The sequence below is a fragment of the Aspergillus ambiguus genome (assembly GCF_047715705.1).
Source record: "Aspergillus ambiguus strain CBS 117.58 unplaced genomic scaffold BDV59scaffold_3, whole genome shotgun sequence".
NCBI lineage: Eukaryota > Fungi > Ascomycota > Eurotiomycetes > Eurotiales > Aspergillaceae > Aspergillus > Aspergillus ambiguus.
In genome coordinates, this window is record NW_027395516.1 from 1,256,543 (window position 1) to 1,270,809 (window position 14,267).

The window sequence follows — 14,267 nt, forward strand, 5'->3', positions numbered from 1 at the left end:
TTGTCCGACGCCGCGGCAAAGATGTTTGTTGTCGCAGACGACGATTAGGGGGTTCGGATTATTGTTTGGAGACGGCAAGCGCTTGCTCCTATCACATGGCTTGATGAGTTGGAGGAAAGCGCAGGTGCAAGGCGGTTTATTGGGTTGATAGTAGCACATCGTTCATCAGTCAGACGATCGCGTGCCAGGGATTCAGTTCGAGGCAAATAGATGATGGTCCCGGGCTTGAGATTTAGCAAAGGACTGAAGTCAGACGCACATTCTTATTATACTTCTTTCCTCTGATGAGGCTGTGTGTTTGCGCAGATGTCTTTGTGGTGATGAGTTTGTGTGTTGTAAGACAGCACACCTGGCCAACGTCCACAGGCTATGGTGGCTATACGACTGTTCAAAGACGATCAGAGACATGTATCGACTAGCGACGTCGGATGGACCTAGCATTCTTACACAGGCGTAGATCTACAGGTCTTTGGTTTGCCATGAAGTTGAATGAATGCAGATGCATACATTTCCTAACGACAGGCGCCCGGATGCAAGACTGAATGCAATATAAGTCCCAGGCTCATGCAAAACTTGAAGACAGAACAGAATAAACTCCTCCAGTCAAAACAATCGCCAATATATCGGACATGCCCTGGATGATTCAGTTGGGCTGTGGGCCTCCAATTCACTATGGGCTTTCGACTTCCAGCAGGAGACTCAGTCAACTGAGTGGAGGATTCATCTCATGGAGACAGGATCAACTCAACGAAGGGCTCAACTCTGATGCAGGGTTCAACTCCCGAAGGAGGATCCAACTTGCAAAAGAGGTCTCAACTTCGACAGAGGATCCCACTCCCAGCGGAAAACTCAACACGCAACAGACGGTTCAACATGTGGAAGAGGATCCATCCCATGGCGGGGGAAGACCATCACAACCCACACAAAGACGCCCATGAACATTACCATGAATAAACAAAACCTGGACCTCTCTGACCTCGACAACAGCAACAGGAGACCAGACAGATGGGTCCGGCAGAATAAAGACAAAAAAACCATCGCTTGGGCACAAAGATAACTCAGTCAATAAACAAAACACCATAACACCTTTCGATATCCATTCGTAACAAACTTTACATGACACCCCTGCATTACGCAGAAGCCTGTTCAAATTGCTTTAGTCCTTCACAGAAAAGCTTGTAGCCTTCTTCAATTTCAGTGTTGGTAATGATATCATTCACGATATCAAGAGCAGCAGGGTTGGTGCCCAAGCTCTCAGAAAGGCTTTGTCTGGCCGGCCACGAAAGTTTGGCAAGATCGCCAGAAGGGCAGTTCTCATAGAGCCACTGGGCGTCGCGAGCGAACTGGTCATCGCCGAACTTCTCCACGGTCTGAGGTTGCTCAACCACGGTTTCCGGTGTCGCCGTCAGTGGGCTCGAATAGCGGCTTGCGGTACGAAGACCACTAGGAGTCTTTGGCTTGTATTTCTCTGCCTGGGAACGGGCCCGTTCGAGTGCCTCTCTGTTCGTGGCTGGGGTAGCTGGAGGAGCGGATGGGAGCCGAGGAGTGAGAGGGGCTGGTTTCTGATTTTCAGACACCCTGTGCAGTAAGTTATGTCAGACATGCTTGCAGGAAAGAATGGAGGGGATGCGACATACTTATCGCCAACTTCGACTTGGGTAGAAGAAACGGTGGGAGCTTCTGAAGGCGCGGGGCTTGGGGCGGAAACAGAAGGAGATGGCGCACCACTCGATTCAGAAGAATCGTCTGAGAAAGCATCATAATCGAGTTGGAAAGTGCCCTGAGTATTGGGAATAAAGTCCTGTGGCCGAGTCGTACGAGCACTCGGGGTTGGAGTAGTAGGTGCAGATGCAGAGGCAGAAGGCGATCCTTCGCCCATTCCAATGAAATGCTTGCCATGATACGGGTCAGTGGCACGGGCACGCAGACGCAGCTTGGAAGGTGTATCCTCAGGACTTGCATCGAAGCGGACCTTCTTTGAAGGGTGTCGTTCGGAACGAATGGCACTGCGGACGGCCTTTTGGGCCAGCGGAAGCCTGCTGATCGATTCGGGTTCGTCCTGCGAGGCTTCATTGTTCGTCTCTTCATCGCTGTCGGAGCTGTAGCAGAAATAATCCAAGTCCATTCCATAGCTGGACCCTGCGGGATTGGGAATAACATCGGGCGAGGGAGCACGCTTGCGCTTCTTGTGCGCCGTATCACTAGGGGTTTCGGGAGAAGATGAAGATTCAGGTTCGGTGGAAGATTTCGCTTGATTGCCTGGCGCAGTCAATTCCTGACTCTTCGGCTCTTCTGGGGTCCGGTTCTGGGAACGCTGAGATGCGGACTCCGAGTTGGGGGCCGGTTTAGTCTTCGGGATGTCTCCAAGGTAAAGAGACCGATCCATAGGTGCGGGAAACAGGGAGTAGGACAAATTGCGGGCCCGCTTTTTAGGGCGTTCTTCGGTCAGACGACCTTCGCTTAGACGGCGACGAGATTGAGTGTCTCTTTGAGAGGTGGCGAGGTCCGTATCAGGAGGCTGCACGCGGTTGATACGTTCCGAGGAAGGTTGGGCAGGAGCTGCAGAAGATTAAAAACTTACACAACACCAAGAATATGATATGGTACCTACCAGGATTTTCGGTAGATCCAGGGGACCGACCAAATGGAAGGAAACGCGAAATGGAGAGCGAACGAGGAACAGAGCTCAGCAAGCCACGAATATTCCATCCCCTGCGAGATGATGGTTCTGGGGTGGACGGTTCCTGAGGAGCCGACGGTGCAGCTTGGGAACTGTTGTCATCGTCGCCTTGACTCCGCTCAACGGTGAAATCGAAGGTAGTTTCAGGAGCTTCAGGGAATGGGCTAGGCGAGGGAGATTCTGAGACCCGACGATCTGCTTCCGTCTGTGCGATAAGTTGGGGAATGCGGAAGACAGTTCTGTGGATACGGCCTTGACTCTCGATTGTGCGCCGGCGCAGTCTCTCAGAGTAGGGTGCAGCATTGGTCGAAAGTCGGCGAGACAAAGGAGTGAGGCGGCGAGCGAAAGGGGTACTTCCTGGTAGGCCCAGATTCCGGCGCTTGTTGGCAATGGGCGTTTCGGGGGCCATACGATCTTCGTTGCTCGCATCGGAACGAGACCGTTTTCTGTTTACTTTGGAAGGGGTCAGCGGCTTCTTCTTCTTCTTCTTTCTCTCCTTCCTGGTCTCTTTTATGGATGAGATAGGGGCCGCCCCATGGTCAGGTGGGGTTCTGCGGTCAACCATCGGGGCTGGGGGCAGAGTAGAGAGGGGTTCCTCCGTGCAGGCAGAGCCCTCTCGCTCAACGCTAGCACTTGAGCCGGGGCCAGGGCTCATTTCCTCTGCTTCTTCGGGGATTGGAGAGAGTCTCCTGGCCCATCTTGGCAAGAAACCCGGGGCTGTAGTCGACGGCCTGTGGGATAGCTCACCGGGTTCTGCCTCAGCTGGGTAGGATGGAAGGCCCGGGATCAATTCGGGCACTTCCGCCAACACCTCCGACACCAACGACCTTCCCACGATCGACTGCCTTCCGAGGTAATAGGCAGCCTGGCGTTCGTCATCGAAGATCGATGACGGGCCACTTGGGATAGGGCCAAGGATCGTGAAAAGGCTCAGCGAGGGGAAGTTGCTTGGGGGGGAATGGGTTTGGGGATTGAGTCCTTTGGGGTCTAGGGTGGAGGGAATGGGGCCATTGGGGTCTTCAGCGGAAGGGAGAGACTCACGCTCGGAAGTATTAGGTTCTGACAAGGCAGATTTTGAGGATGATGGGGCAGGTTCGGCATCTTTGGTGCCATCTTGAGCTTTGTCAAGGGCTTGTTGATCGTTGGGGGAGACGTTCTCGGAATTGGGGTTCTGAAGTTCAGGCTCATCATCGCCAGATGTTGTCTGATCGGTCCTGCGAGTAGTTTTGCGTGTCGTACGCTTTGTGACCTTGGGATTCTGCGTTTTGGTGGCAGTGGATTTCTTCGGTCCAGGCTTCTTGCCTGTGCGCTGGTTTTTGGAGCGAGTGGCCGTTTGGGATGTAGAGGATTCGGCGTTCGACTGGGAGGGGGTTCTGGTGGAGCGCGTACGACGAATAGCCCTACCACTCTCGAGAGAGACAAAGCCGCCAGGCGACGCTTGCTGCGAACGAGTCCGCATGGTGGAGGATGGTTGTCGAAGATGTGCGCTAGGGTCGTGTTCAGTGGATGATGAGATGAGGTAGAATAGCTATTTGGAAGCTTTGAATGTAAAGGGTTCGAATATTGAAAGGTGGAGAGATAAAGAGAGGAGAGAGAGGGAAGTAGGAAGGAAGAGGAAAGAGAGGGTGGAAGGAACTTCTGTTATTGTTATGTGGGCTCGACGCGTCGCCCCTGACCCTCGACATTCACTGACAACCAGACTTACCGGGGGATGTGCGGTCGAACGAGGGAGTTTTGAGAAGCGCACCCAAGTTGTAGTGAAGAGAAGAAGATGTCGGGGAAAGTTTGGGAATTTGGACTTTCGCGGTCACGGCCGGCAGGATTGGGCAGGCGGTGAGGGGCGGATGAACTGTTCGCCCCGTCAGTGGTTAGTTCAACCTTAGCACGACAACGCATAGATGAGGAGACGTCGTCAAAGACATCGTGGCGGGAGGAAAGCGAGGATGTAAGATGATGGCTATATTTATACAGATCTATATTAGATAGGTATCCCCTTTCGAGATGCACATGATCTCCTTGTAAAGTAGCGCACCATGTAGCCTCTCAACCCTGGCTGAGTGGAGGGAACCATCGAAATTCTTTCTGCCCGTGTTGAAAGCGGTCTTAATCCACTCCAGCAGAGGCACTCAAGCGATTTCTCTTTACTTATGGCGCTTCCACTTTATATCCCGCCTTGCATTCACGCTTCCACCGGCCAGTATCACTTTCTACCACTTGATCAGCCGCTGAGAATCCAGTTGGAAGGCCCTCTGATCGCCATACAAAGGCTCCTGCCACATATCCCGTAATATCTGGGTCTTCTGGACCGAAAGTTCCCGTAGCCAGTAGGCCTGGAGCTATCACAGTTCACTTATCAAAAGATCTAGGGCGCGAAGTTTATCTGGAAGTACCTGGTGATCTGGTGGTGTGGGCATGAGTAAGTACTTGGGTTGGATGCCAGAAACGCATCCGGATCAGTAAGTGTATATCAGTCAATACTGGTGGAGGCAATTGTTTCTATTTTTATGGCTAATGGCTTTCCCCTCATTGAATCTACTAAAATGATTGACTATTATGGTGTAACATTTGACCACCGTATCCCAGCTGATAATCTCAACCCTGAAAGTGTTGCAGATTAACATTATCGGGATTGAAGATGACAGGGGTGTGTATACAAATAAACGGCCTTTATCTGCTGTAGATTCGGTTGAATTATCGGGAAGAAGGTATTGGCAGTACCAAGATGTTGCCAGAACAGAAAGGGAACACAGGATCGCTGGCGAGTGGACGCACTTGTGGACCAGAGGGTTCATGAGTGGGAGCAATTGAAAGAAGCTGAAGAGTTGGTCAGACATAATGAGTGTTCTTAGGATGGGAGAGGATTTTCGACAGATATTGTAGATTAAATAACATTTTCACACAAGTCTCATCGACTATTGAATCCGCCATTGCTTGCCAAATCGACTGAATGTGGTGGGACGGCCCAAAGAAAGAACCGAGAAGTTATAATCCTAGTTTCATTTTCCCTCCTCAACCGCCCATGGCCCATCCGGCACATCGCCACCCCAATTCCCTCTGGGGACCTCCAGAGCAAAAACATCGCTGGCGAATGACTCTCATGCACCAATCGCGACAAGCCCTTACTCTGCTTTTTCCAGCTATTGTCCTACTTGTGGATAGACTCAAGATTACTGATTACCAGATATCTGATCGAGAATTTGTCGAGATCGAATATTGTCAAGTATGGTCATGGCTAGTTATTCTCCCACATTGTTCGATTTCTGTGCACTCGTTATTGACTACGAAAGACCATATCTATTCCAACTTTTCGAATCGAACAAATATCATCATGTCTCATGTGCAAAGTAAATACTTTCTAATGTAAGCGCCTTTTAGTAAAGACGAGGTCTTGCAGATTGAGGGTGACGTCAACCAGTTGACGTCTGCCAGCTGGCAAGTGTCCACAACTTCATCGAGAATACAAAGGGAACAGATCAGCATGGGAGTCGTCATGGATAGAATGGCGCAATTCACATTCGCTATGGAATTTCTGGTTCTGTGCTCCGGAGGCATTTTCTGTGCCAAGAATGGCGCGCAACCCTACAGACGGATGCATCAACGTACTAAAAATACATGCATCTGCACGATCTACTTCCCGAAACCTAGAATCCAATTCTGGTCTACTTGAAAATAAAGGAACTAGACATTATAGGCTAGTTACGGGAGGGGGATCCAAATCCTATCCATTCAACTCCTAAGCATACATGGGAGAGTTACATTTGCTGGCATTCCCCGCCTCGGTTGCATGCAAAGCTGCACAACTGAGCACAGCTGATAATTGTAGGCTGCAAGCCGCATATTGTAATCCAGAATCCTGACGAAAAGAACACAGACAATTTGCAAGTCACGGGAAGAGGGATCCAAATCCTATCCATCCAGCTCCTAGGCATACATTGGATAGTTATATTTGCTGAATAACCCCGCCTCGGCTGCACGCAAAGCTACCCATCTGAGCATAGCCAATAGAAACAGCTCTTCGACGTCACTCGTTATGATGAGAGATAGGGCTCTAGGAAACTCAATGAAGATAAATAAGGGTGGTGTAGCCCATCGAATCCATCATTCTATTGTTACGAAAACAACCCGACATCCAAAGCTTCCAGTTCCTCGCCTTACACGACAAATAAATCCTCACTATGGAGCAATCTAAGCCTGCAACACAATTCATCATTGATCAGCAGGAGCAAATCCGCCAGAGTCTGCCCTTCGATGACCGTCGGGATTTTTTGAATGCCGAGAGAGGCTTTAGAGGCCATCTCAACACCAATATCGTTAAAAATGCCAGTGGTGAAGTTGTGTGGAACAATGACGCCTACGGCTTTCTGGAGGATGAACCTCCAGACACGGCCAATCCGAGCCTGTGGCGCCAGTCGAGACTTGCCCACCTGGATGGGCTTTATCTTGTCACGGAAGGTATCTACCAGGTCCGCGGGCTTGACTTATCCAATACAACAATCATCGAGAGTAACGAGGGCCTCATTATTATCGACCCCCTTACTTCGGAGGAGACTGGTGCCGCTGCGCTTGCTCTCTATCAGGAACACCGCTGCAAAGACAGACCCAGGCCCGTTAAGGCCATCATCTATACGCACTCCCACGTCGACCACTTCGGCGGTGTTAAGGGATTTATCAAGGAAGAGGATGTTGAGCCCAATGGCATCAAGATCCTTGCGCCTGAAGGATTCCTCGAGCATGCCGTATCGGAGAATGTCTTTACGGGTACTTCCATGAGCCGACGCGCTGCCTATATGTACGGTGCCGCCCTCAGCCGGGGACCGATGGGTCAGATTGGCGCCGGACTTGGACAAACCGTCTCCACGGGCACCGTCACACTTATCGCGCCTAACGTTAATATTAAACGCACGGGCGAAAGGAGAACCATTGATGGAGTCGAGATGGTGTTTCAAATGGCTCCTGACACCGAAGCACCTGCTGAGATGCTAATCTACTTTCCTAAGTTCAGAGCATTATGTGCTGCTGAGGATGCTACTCATACCTTTCACAATATCTTGACGCTGCGTGGAGCTGTGGTCCGTGACCCGCATTCCTGGGCTAAGTACTTGACTGAAACTATTGATTTGTTTGGCTCTGAAGCCGAGGTTGTCTTTGCATCCCACCACTGGCCGACCTGGGGTGCCGACAACATTATGGAGTTCCTTACCTCTCAGCGCGACCTGTATGCGTACGTGCATGACCAGACACTCCGCCTTTTAAATAAGGGGTACAATGGCCCTGAGATTGCTGAGATGTTGAGCTTACCGCCCGCGCTTGATAATACCTGGAACGCCCGTGGCTACTATGGTTCTTTAAGCCACAATGTGAAGGCCATATACCAACGCTACTGTGGTTGGTTTGACGGCAACCCGGCCCATCTATGGGAACACACCCCGGTAGAGAGAGCTAAGCGTTATGTGAAGCTCGCTGGTGGAGTGGATCAGATTATTTCTAAGGGTCGGGAGGCATTCAATGCCGGTGATTTCCGCTGGGCAGCTGAGATTCTTAACCATGCTGTCTTTGCTCATCCCAGCAACTCGGATGCCCGAAGCCTACTAGCCGACGTCTACGAGCAGCTAGGATACGGCTCAGAGAATGGTACATGGAGAAATTTCTATATCTCGGGAACAACAGAGCTGCGCAATGGAAACTTTGGGACGCCTACGCGGTCGGGCTCAGCTGATATAGTGACGCAGCTCACGCCTGAAATGCTCCTAGACGCTCTCGCCGTCCAGATCAATGGCCCAGAGGCCTGGCACAAGAAGCTAGCTATCAACATCGATGTCACTGACACGGGAGTTACTTACCGTCTGTGGTTGTCGAACGGTGCGCTCGTTTACAGCACAGCTCCGCAAGCCGGCAGAGCCAGCGTGACCCTGACAGGGACGACTAAACAACTCACTGCACTTGCCGTTTACGGGCCTGATCCTGACGCATTGGAAGAGGCAGGTGTCAAAATTGATGGTCCCAAACACGCACTTAACACACTCTCATCACTGCTCGACCCGGGTGACCCCAACTTCAACATCGTCACTCCATAGTCGAGATACAAGTTAACTACGGATGGGTTGATTGCCTAGTCGCAATGTCTGTCTGTTTTCAGATACTTCTTGCGAGCGGAAAAGCAATACTTCGAAAGTTATACAGCCACACAGACAATCACATGCCGGCTCAGGCTGGGTCCCTTACCACGTTCTGCAGGCTCGCTCGACTCGAATTTATTGGTTTCCAGTGTTTAGTAGGACAATCTTTTCTCCACTGCATGCAGCTGTTTCGAATCAGGAAATTCGATACATTCCTTGAAATTTTCACCTTGTGGGCCGAGAGCTTTCTTATGGAATCACATCATAGTAAAATTCAGATAGAGGAGTAGAATTAAACCAAAGTATACATTATACCGGTTAGTAGAACACCAGAAATAGCTCCTATAGTATCATCTATATGCTAATCAAGAGATAGTACATTCGTCCAAAAGCTGTGAAGACTGAAGGTAGCCATTCAAATCCGATAAACAAGCCCATGTTCCTGTACCATGCATGATAAAACACCAATAAGTTGACCTGACAACTAGGTATTTCATCGACTTCCTTCAGGCATCTAAGATACTTATAAATCGGCTAGTTATGATAAGCAATCTAAATTCTCCTCTCTAAGTGCTAGATCCAAGCTCCCATGGACTGTGCCTTTCTATCAATCAGAATAAAATTACATTAGACGTGGGATGGATTGAACCTTCGTTGAAGAATTTTCTTGATGGGAAAAATATGCCGATACAATAATATCCTGCCAAGGACATGATTTCAAAGGCCACTGCGCCATTATCTGCTTGATTCTGCCAAAAAATGGATTCCAAGTGAGTGTTACCTATCGGATGCCTTTCTTCAAGTAGGTGTCGCTTTTTTAACAGATCACATGAGGAAGGGGATGTCAATAATCAATCTACCATACGATGATGTCGACAAAATAGCTCGCCTTTGATCTTTCTGTTATCACCAAGACTACGGTCAAGCAGATCTGCCTGTGAATTCGGAATTGCACCAGATCCCCCGCAAACATCTTTAAAAAGAGTATGTAGATGTAGACAACTTCAGTATCTTTGCACTTCGGCAATTCGCGAACAGACGGATCGTCGATTGGGCCAAAGAAGTTGGAGCTTAGGGAATTTCCCAGACGTCATGCAGGACGTATGGTGTGCTATCCCATCCCGTGAGAACGAACTCCGCGACGCGATAGTAGGGCCGTTTCACCCAATATCGAGATTTTTGGAAGATGGACAACGAAAGTACGGTTCTTGTTAAACATCCCTACTTCATGATTGCAGACTTAAAGCGAGTGGCCGCAGATAGTGCTGAAGTCAGGAAGCAGAACAACAAGCTCTTCGAACAAAATAATGTACAAGTGCGAATTCAATGGTCCTCGCTTTACACGCCAAATGTTCCGTGGAAAATGAAATGGTCAATCCATCAGACAGCCAGAAACGAAAAGATGACAATCCCAAGCAATCTATTACATGCTAATCTCGCCCTTCCATGCGGCATCTGACAATCCCAGCGTCTCAACCAGGTACTGCCATCTGGGCCCTCCCCTTTCCTTCTTCCGCAGGTACCGAAGCAGCTTCTGTCGCTTGTGGACCAGAAGCCTCAAGTTGCGCTTGTTATGCTTATCCTTATTGGTGGTCTGTAGGTGTCTCGAGAGGTTGAGGATCTTAGCGGTCAGAATAGCAACCTGGACTTCCGGAGAGCCAGTATCCGCTCCCACACGAGGTGTCTTCTCAGCATGCACGGTTGCAGACTGGTGTGACACCGCAGTAGGCTTCGGCGAGAGGTGTCTATCGGTGTTGTGTCGCCCGAATTTCTCGATACATTGCTGGATGCGAAGGCGCATCTGGTCTTGTGTGTTCCCATTGTTGATGTTCACAATCCTGTTGATAGCATCTTGCGCATTTCGATGCTCCTGCAGATGCCTCTCGGCCGCCTCCTTCTCCAGCTGAGGGTCGGCAGTGTCTCGATCGGGGTTTTCCAACGGTGATGTCAAGTTTTTGGAGTACTCCAGCGCCGCCTTCAGTCCGTCGGGAGTGACGGAATAGTTGAATTTCGCGTCGGTATTCGCGACTTGGGGTCCCGGCTGAGGGGCTTTGAGCTCTTGAATGAAAGGCGTCGGAGCGCTCTCCACAGGGTCACCCAGGGAGCCTTCCCGTTCTTCGGCGAGGGCTTGTTGGCGGGACAGGTTGGCGGCCTTGCGCTGACGAGACTGCGCCGTAAGGAAGGGATCATGTCTGCGTCGCTCGCGCGCTTCAGCAGAGCCGGCACGAATCGTGGTTTTGGAGGGGTTCAAGCAGAGAGCGGCGAGGGGGCTTTGGATAAAGGAAGAGCCTGGCGTTTACAGCAGTGAGTACAAAGACGCTCGATGTTGACTGGACGAAAGTTAAGAGCATAGCTACATACCAGTAAAGGCCTTCAAGGAAGGCCGCAGCAGCAGCCGGGGGGTCATGGTGTTGGAAGTCTGGGGAGGTCCAATGGGTGGAACAGCGACAGCAACTTTGAAGCATCTCCGAAATCTCAACGCCAGACGCGCTAGTCCTGATCGGGACGGTTAATATCACGTGGTTAAACCCGGAACAATCCGGCGGTGTCGGAGGCGGAAGGCCAACCCTAGCCCTAACGTTCACACACGGCAAGCGAAAATATCACCGCGACGGCTTCAACCTCCCCGTCAAGTCCAGTCTGTATCCTCGACCTCACCACCTCCCGCGACAAGCGCCAGTCGATTGATATCTTCAATTCTTTTTACTCACCCATATCAATCGCCCACCATGGCCCCCTCTCAGCTTCCCCCCATCTTCAACCCCACCCCCCAGGACATTGAGATGCTCCTGGCTGCTCAGTGCCACCTGGGTTCCAAGAACCTCCAGGTGCACATGGAGCCTTACCTCTGGAAGACCCGTCCCGACGGCATCAATGTCATCAACATCGGCAAGACCTGGTACGTTCTCTTTTGATTGCGTCGTACCCGGAAGCGCGGTCGTGCCCGCATTCGTTTGTACAGCTATTTTGCGATCTGGGCGGCAATTCTGACACGAATTATCGATATAGGGAGAAGATCCTCCTGGCCGCTCGTATTATCGCTGCCATTGACAACCCCGCCGACATCTGTGTCATCTCCGCTCGTCCCTACGGTCAGCGCGCTGTCCTGAAGTTCGCCTCCCACACCGGTGCCACCGCCATTGCCGGCCGTTTCACTCCCGGTAACTTCACCAACTACATCACCCGCTCTTTCAAGGAGCCCCGTCTCATCGTCGTGACCGACCCCCGCACCGATGCCCAGGCCATCAAGGAGGCCAGCTACGTCAACATCCCCGTCATCGCTCTGTGCGACACTGACTCCCCCACCGACTTCGTTGATGTCGCCATCCCCACCAACAACAAGGGTCGTCACTCCATCGGTCTGGTCTGGTGGCTCCTTGCCCGTGAGGTCCTCCGCCTCCGTGGTACCCTCGCTTCCCGTGAGGCCGAGTGGGACGTCGTGGTTGACCTTTACTTCTACCGTGACCCTGAGGCCGAGGAGAACAAGGAGGTCGTCGAGGAGGCCAAGGTCCCCGGCGCTGAGGAGATCGGTGCCGGTGCCATCGAGTCCGGCTTCGCTGGTGAGAACTGGGAGACCCAGGCCCCTGGTGCCGGTGTTCCTGGCACTGCTTTCGCTGCTGCTAGCGCTGCTGGTGCTACCAGCTGGGAGGCTGACGGCGGTGACTGGGCCGCCAGCTCTGCTGCTCCCGCTGGCGAGAGCTGGGCTGCTGAGGCCCAGGGCGCCGAGGGTGCCAAGTGGTAAATTACCACTGAAAAGGGGAGCGACGAGGACAGCCGTTGATCGGGAACATGCACCTTTTTTCGCAAGAATGGCGCTCGGGGAGGACTGACATCTAAATGAACCTTACGGACTGACGACGTGATGTCCGAGAGCATCTTTTGCAGAAAAGATCGAGTTAAACCCCCCTGACATGTCTATCCTAGTCTGTTTTCCACAAAAAAAAACTATTCAAAAAGAGAACGAAGAAAAAACGAGCAAACGGGAACCCTACACTTCAAATCCTTTTTTCTTCCGCCCTTTTCTTTGGTATGCTACAGCGCAGTCTCCTGTTTCCTTTCAATCCGTTTCTTACGTGGCGCATCGGGGAGGAATTGCATTGTCAAAAATTGACCTGGCACTTACGAGGGAAAGATATCCAGTTGTTCTTCTATCTCGGTGAGCTTCTGGGGGAAAGCCCTGTGCTGTCAATTTCACAAGGTGGACTTAACCGTTGCCTTGGTTTCTCCCTGTATGTTTAGAGTCGTAAATGAAAAGTGATGCTAGCTACCATGTGCATGTCCCATATGTATCAGGCGTAGTCGGAGCAGTTTCAAGTAGCAGATCGAGCGTCGACAGGCTCAATTTGAATAACCTACGTAGGCACCAAATAGGGTATCATACAGTAATCACATAACAACACATCCGCCCTTCGTCTGAGCCCCAGTTTCAGTAGTGGTCATACCAGCAAGCCTTGCGAGATCCTCGAACGTCTCCGATAACAGCTCACCCGTAACGGCCGAACATTCCGCGTAGCGATCACAGCGCAACTCCTGCGCGACGCGATACGCCTAATCAAGATGGTCAGCCCTTGTCCGGGTTTAGAGCATCTCGTCCAGCTGTCAGGGGTAACTACATACTTCTTGTGGGTAGATTATACCCTCACCTTCTACCCGAAGGTCCCGTTTTAATCCCACCATCATGACAGGGATCCGCTCTCCGTCGCCATGCTGGAAGAATCGGATCGTATCATTTCGCCACTGTAACAGTCACCATGCAGTCCTGTGATGTGTATTGGGGCACTCACGCCTTTCAACCCCGCCAGCGAATCTCTACTTGAGATGTCGAAGGCCAGAAGCACAACGTCTGGCTGGAGCGTGGACCAGTGTTGGTTCGGACAAGCAGTGTCGTATATTTCAAGCGTGAATGACTTCTTTGAAAAATGGATATCATAGAGGAATGGTTGGTCAGTGTCACGTAGGAGCTCAATGCTAGCATTCGAGCTCTCTGTGGGCTGTGTGCGGATGTGACGGCCCTTTTTGAGGCATCTAGGAAGATGTCAGTGTCATCTCGAAGAATGTATATATGGTTGTCCAAACAGCTTGCACACAACTGCAACGTGAATAATCATATTATATACGACTCGGCTACTTACGATAGGAATGTCGTCTTTCCACAGCCTGCGTCACCTAGTAAGAGGACTGTGACTGTAGTCTCTTCTGGAGGGTTGGCCACGTGTGCCATCACGGCTTTGCGTTTTCTGTTGGTATATAATAGTCAAGTGGCTCGGAATGCGCAGACTACTTGGATCGCACAGAGAAATAAAAAATAAGCTCAGGGTGTCGCAGACCGAAAGTAGAACCGCACTGACGGGTTAGAGGAGGCGAAGATTGAGGTTTGATATATAAAAAGCAAATGTCATGGAAATCTTGAATAGAAACAATGCATAGAATCTCCCCTCACAGCAAATATCTCCTAAAAAGTGCTCTACACA

The 14,267-nt window shown here is 51.0% G+C and overlaps 5 protein-coding genes across 5 annotated transcripts; 2 read left to right on the top strand and 3 right to left on the bottom strand.

Annotated features, from left to right (window-relative positions):
• Nucleotides 1–1,130: 1,130 nt before the first annotated feature.
• Nucleotides 1,131–4,139, bottom strand: BDV59DRAFT_198708 (uncharacterized protein; the record flags this gene model as incomplete). Its single annotated transcript, XM_073693209.1, has 3 exons — nucleotides 1,131–1,578; nucleotides 1,638–2,559; nucleotides 2,612–4,139. The coding sequence occupies 3 exons, from the start codon at nucleotides 4,137–4,139 to the stop codon at nucleotides 1,131–1,133; spliced, it is 2,898 nt and encodes a 965-aa protein (XP_073552074.1).
• A 2,670-nt stretch (nucleotides 4,140–6,809) lies between these two features.
• On the top strand, nucleotides 6,810–8,754 carry BDV59DRAFT_209562 (alkyl/aryl-sulfatase; the record flags this gene model as incomplete). The annotated part of the gene is made up of 1 exon (XM_073695410.1): nucleotides 6,810–8,754. The coding sequence occupies exon 1, from the start codon at nucleotides 6,856–6,858 to the stop codon at nucleotides 8,752–8,754; it is 1,899 nt and encodes a 632-aa protein (XP_073552075.1). The 5' UTR covers nucleotides 6,810–6,855.
• A 1,058-nt stretch (nucleotides 8,755–9,812) lies between these two features.
• BDV59DRAFT_170297 (mitochondrial 37S ribosomal protein uS15m) lies at nucleotides 9,813–11,228 on the bottom strand. Its single transcript, XM_073688389.1, has 2 exons — nucleotides 11,158–11,228; nucleotides 9,813–11,085 (listed from the first exon to the last, which is right to left on the bottom strand). The coding sequence occupies exons 1-2, from the start codon at nucleotides 11,201–11,203 to the stop codon at nucleotides 10,220–10,222; spliced, it is 912 nt and encodes a 303-aa protein (XP_073552076.1). The 5' UTR covers nucleotides 11,204–11,228; the 3' UTR covers nucleotides 9,813–10,219.
• A 183-nt stretch (nucleotides 11,229–11,411) lies between these two features.
• On the top strand, nucleotides 11,412–13,115 carry rps0 (40S ribosomal protein uS2). Its single transcript, XM_073688390.1, has 2 exons — nucleotides 11,412–11,695; nucleotides 11,806–13,115. Exons 1-2 carry the CDS (start codon nucleotides 11,526–11,528, stop codon nucleotides 12,536–12,538), a joined length of 903 nt encoding a protein of 300 aa, XP_073552077.1. The 5' UTR covers nucleotides 11,412–11,525; the 3' UTR covers nucleotides 12,539–13,115.
• Nucleotides 13,116–13,124: 9 nt separating this feature from the next.
• On the bottom strand, nucleotides 13,125–14,147 carry BDV59DRAFT_170300 (putative Rho-like small GTPase). Its single transcript, XM_073688391.1, has 4 exons — nucleotides 13,929–14,147; nucleotides 13,581–13,821; nucleotides 13,414–13,533; nucleotides 13,125–13,344 (listed from the first exon to the last, which is right to left on the bottom strand). The coding sequence occupies exons 1-4, from the start codon at nucleotides 14,015–14,017 to the stop codon at nucleotides 13,183–13,185; spliced, it is 612 nt and encodes a 203-aa protein (XP_073552078.1). The 5' UTR covers nucleotides 14,018–14,147; the 3' UTR covers nucleotides 13,125–13,182.
• Between the last annotated feature and the right edge of the window lie 120 nt (nucleotides 14,148–14,267).

What these genes read in the sequence shown, in the direction of transcription:
- BDV59DRAFT_170297 (XM_073688389.1), bottom strand. Translation starts at nt 11,203, where the DNA reads ATGACCCCCCGGCTGCTGCTGCGGCCTTCCTTGAAGGCCTTTACTG. An exon ending in TTCCTTGAAGGCCTTTACTG is followed by an intron (nt 11,086 to 11,157) that starts GTATGTAGCTAT and finishes TGTAAACGCCAG; the next exon opens with GCTCTTCCTTTATCCAAAGC.
- rps0 (XM_073688390.1), top strand. Translation starts at nt 11,526, where the DNA reads ATGGCCCCCTCTCAGCTTCCCCCCATCTTCAACCCCACCCCCCAGGAC. An exon ending in ATCAACATCGGCAAGACCTG is followed by an intron (nt 11,696 to 11,805) that starts GTACGTTCTCTT and finishes TTATCGATATAG; the next exon opens with GGAGAAGATCCTCCTGGCCG.
- BDV59DRAFT_170300 (XM_073688391.1), bottom strand. Translation starts at nt 14,017, where the DNA reads ATGGCACACGTGGCCAACCCTCCAGAAGAGACTACAGTCACAGTCCTC. An exon ending in GGAAAGACGACATTCCTATC is followed by an intron (nt 13,822 to 13,928) that starts GTAAGTAGCCGA and finishes ACATCTTCCTAG; the next exon opens with ATGCCTCAAAAAGGGCCGTC. An exon ending in GTATAATCTACCCACAAGAA is followed by an intron (nt 13,345 to 13,413) that starts GTATGTAGTTAC and finishes CATCTTGATTAG; the next exon opens with GCGTATCGCGTCGCGCAGGA.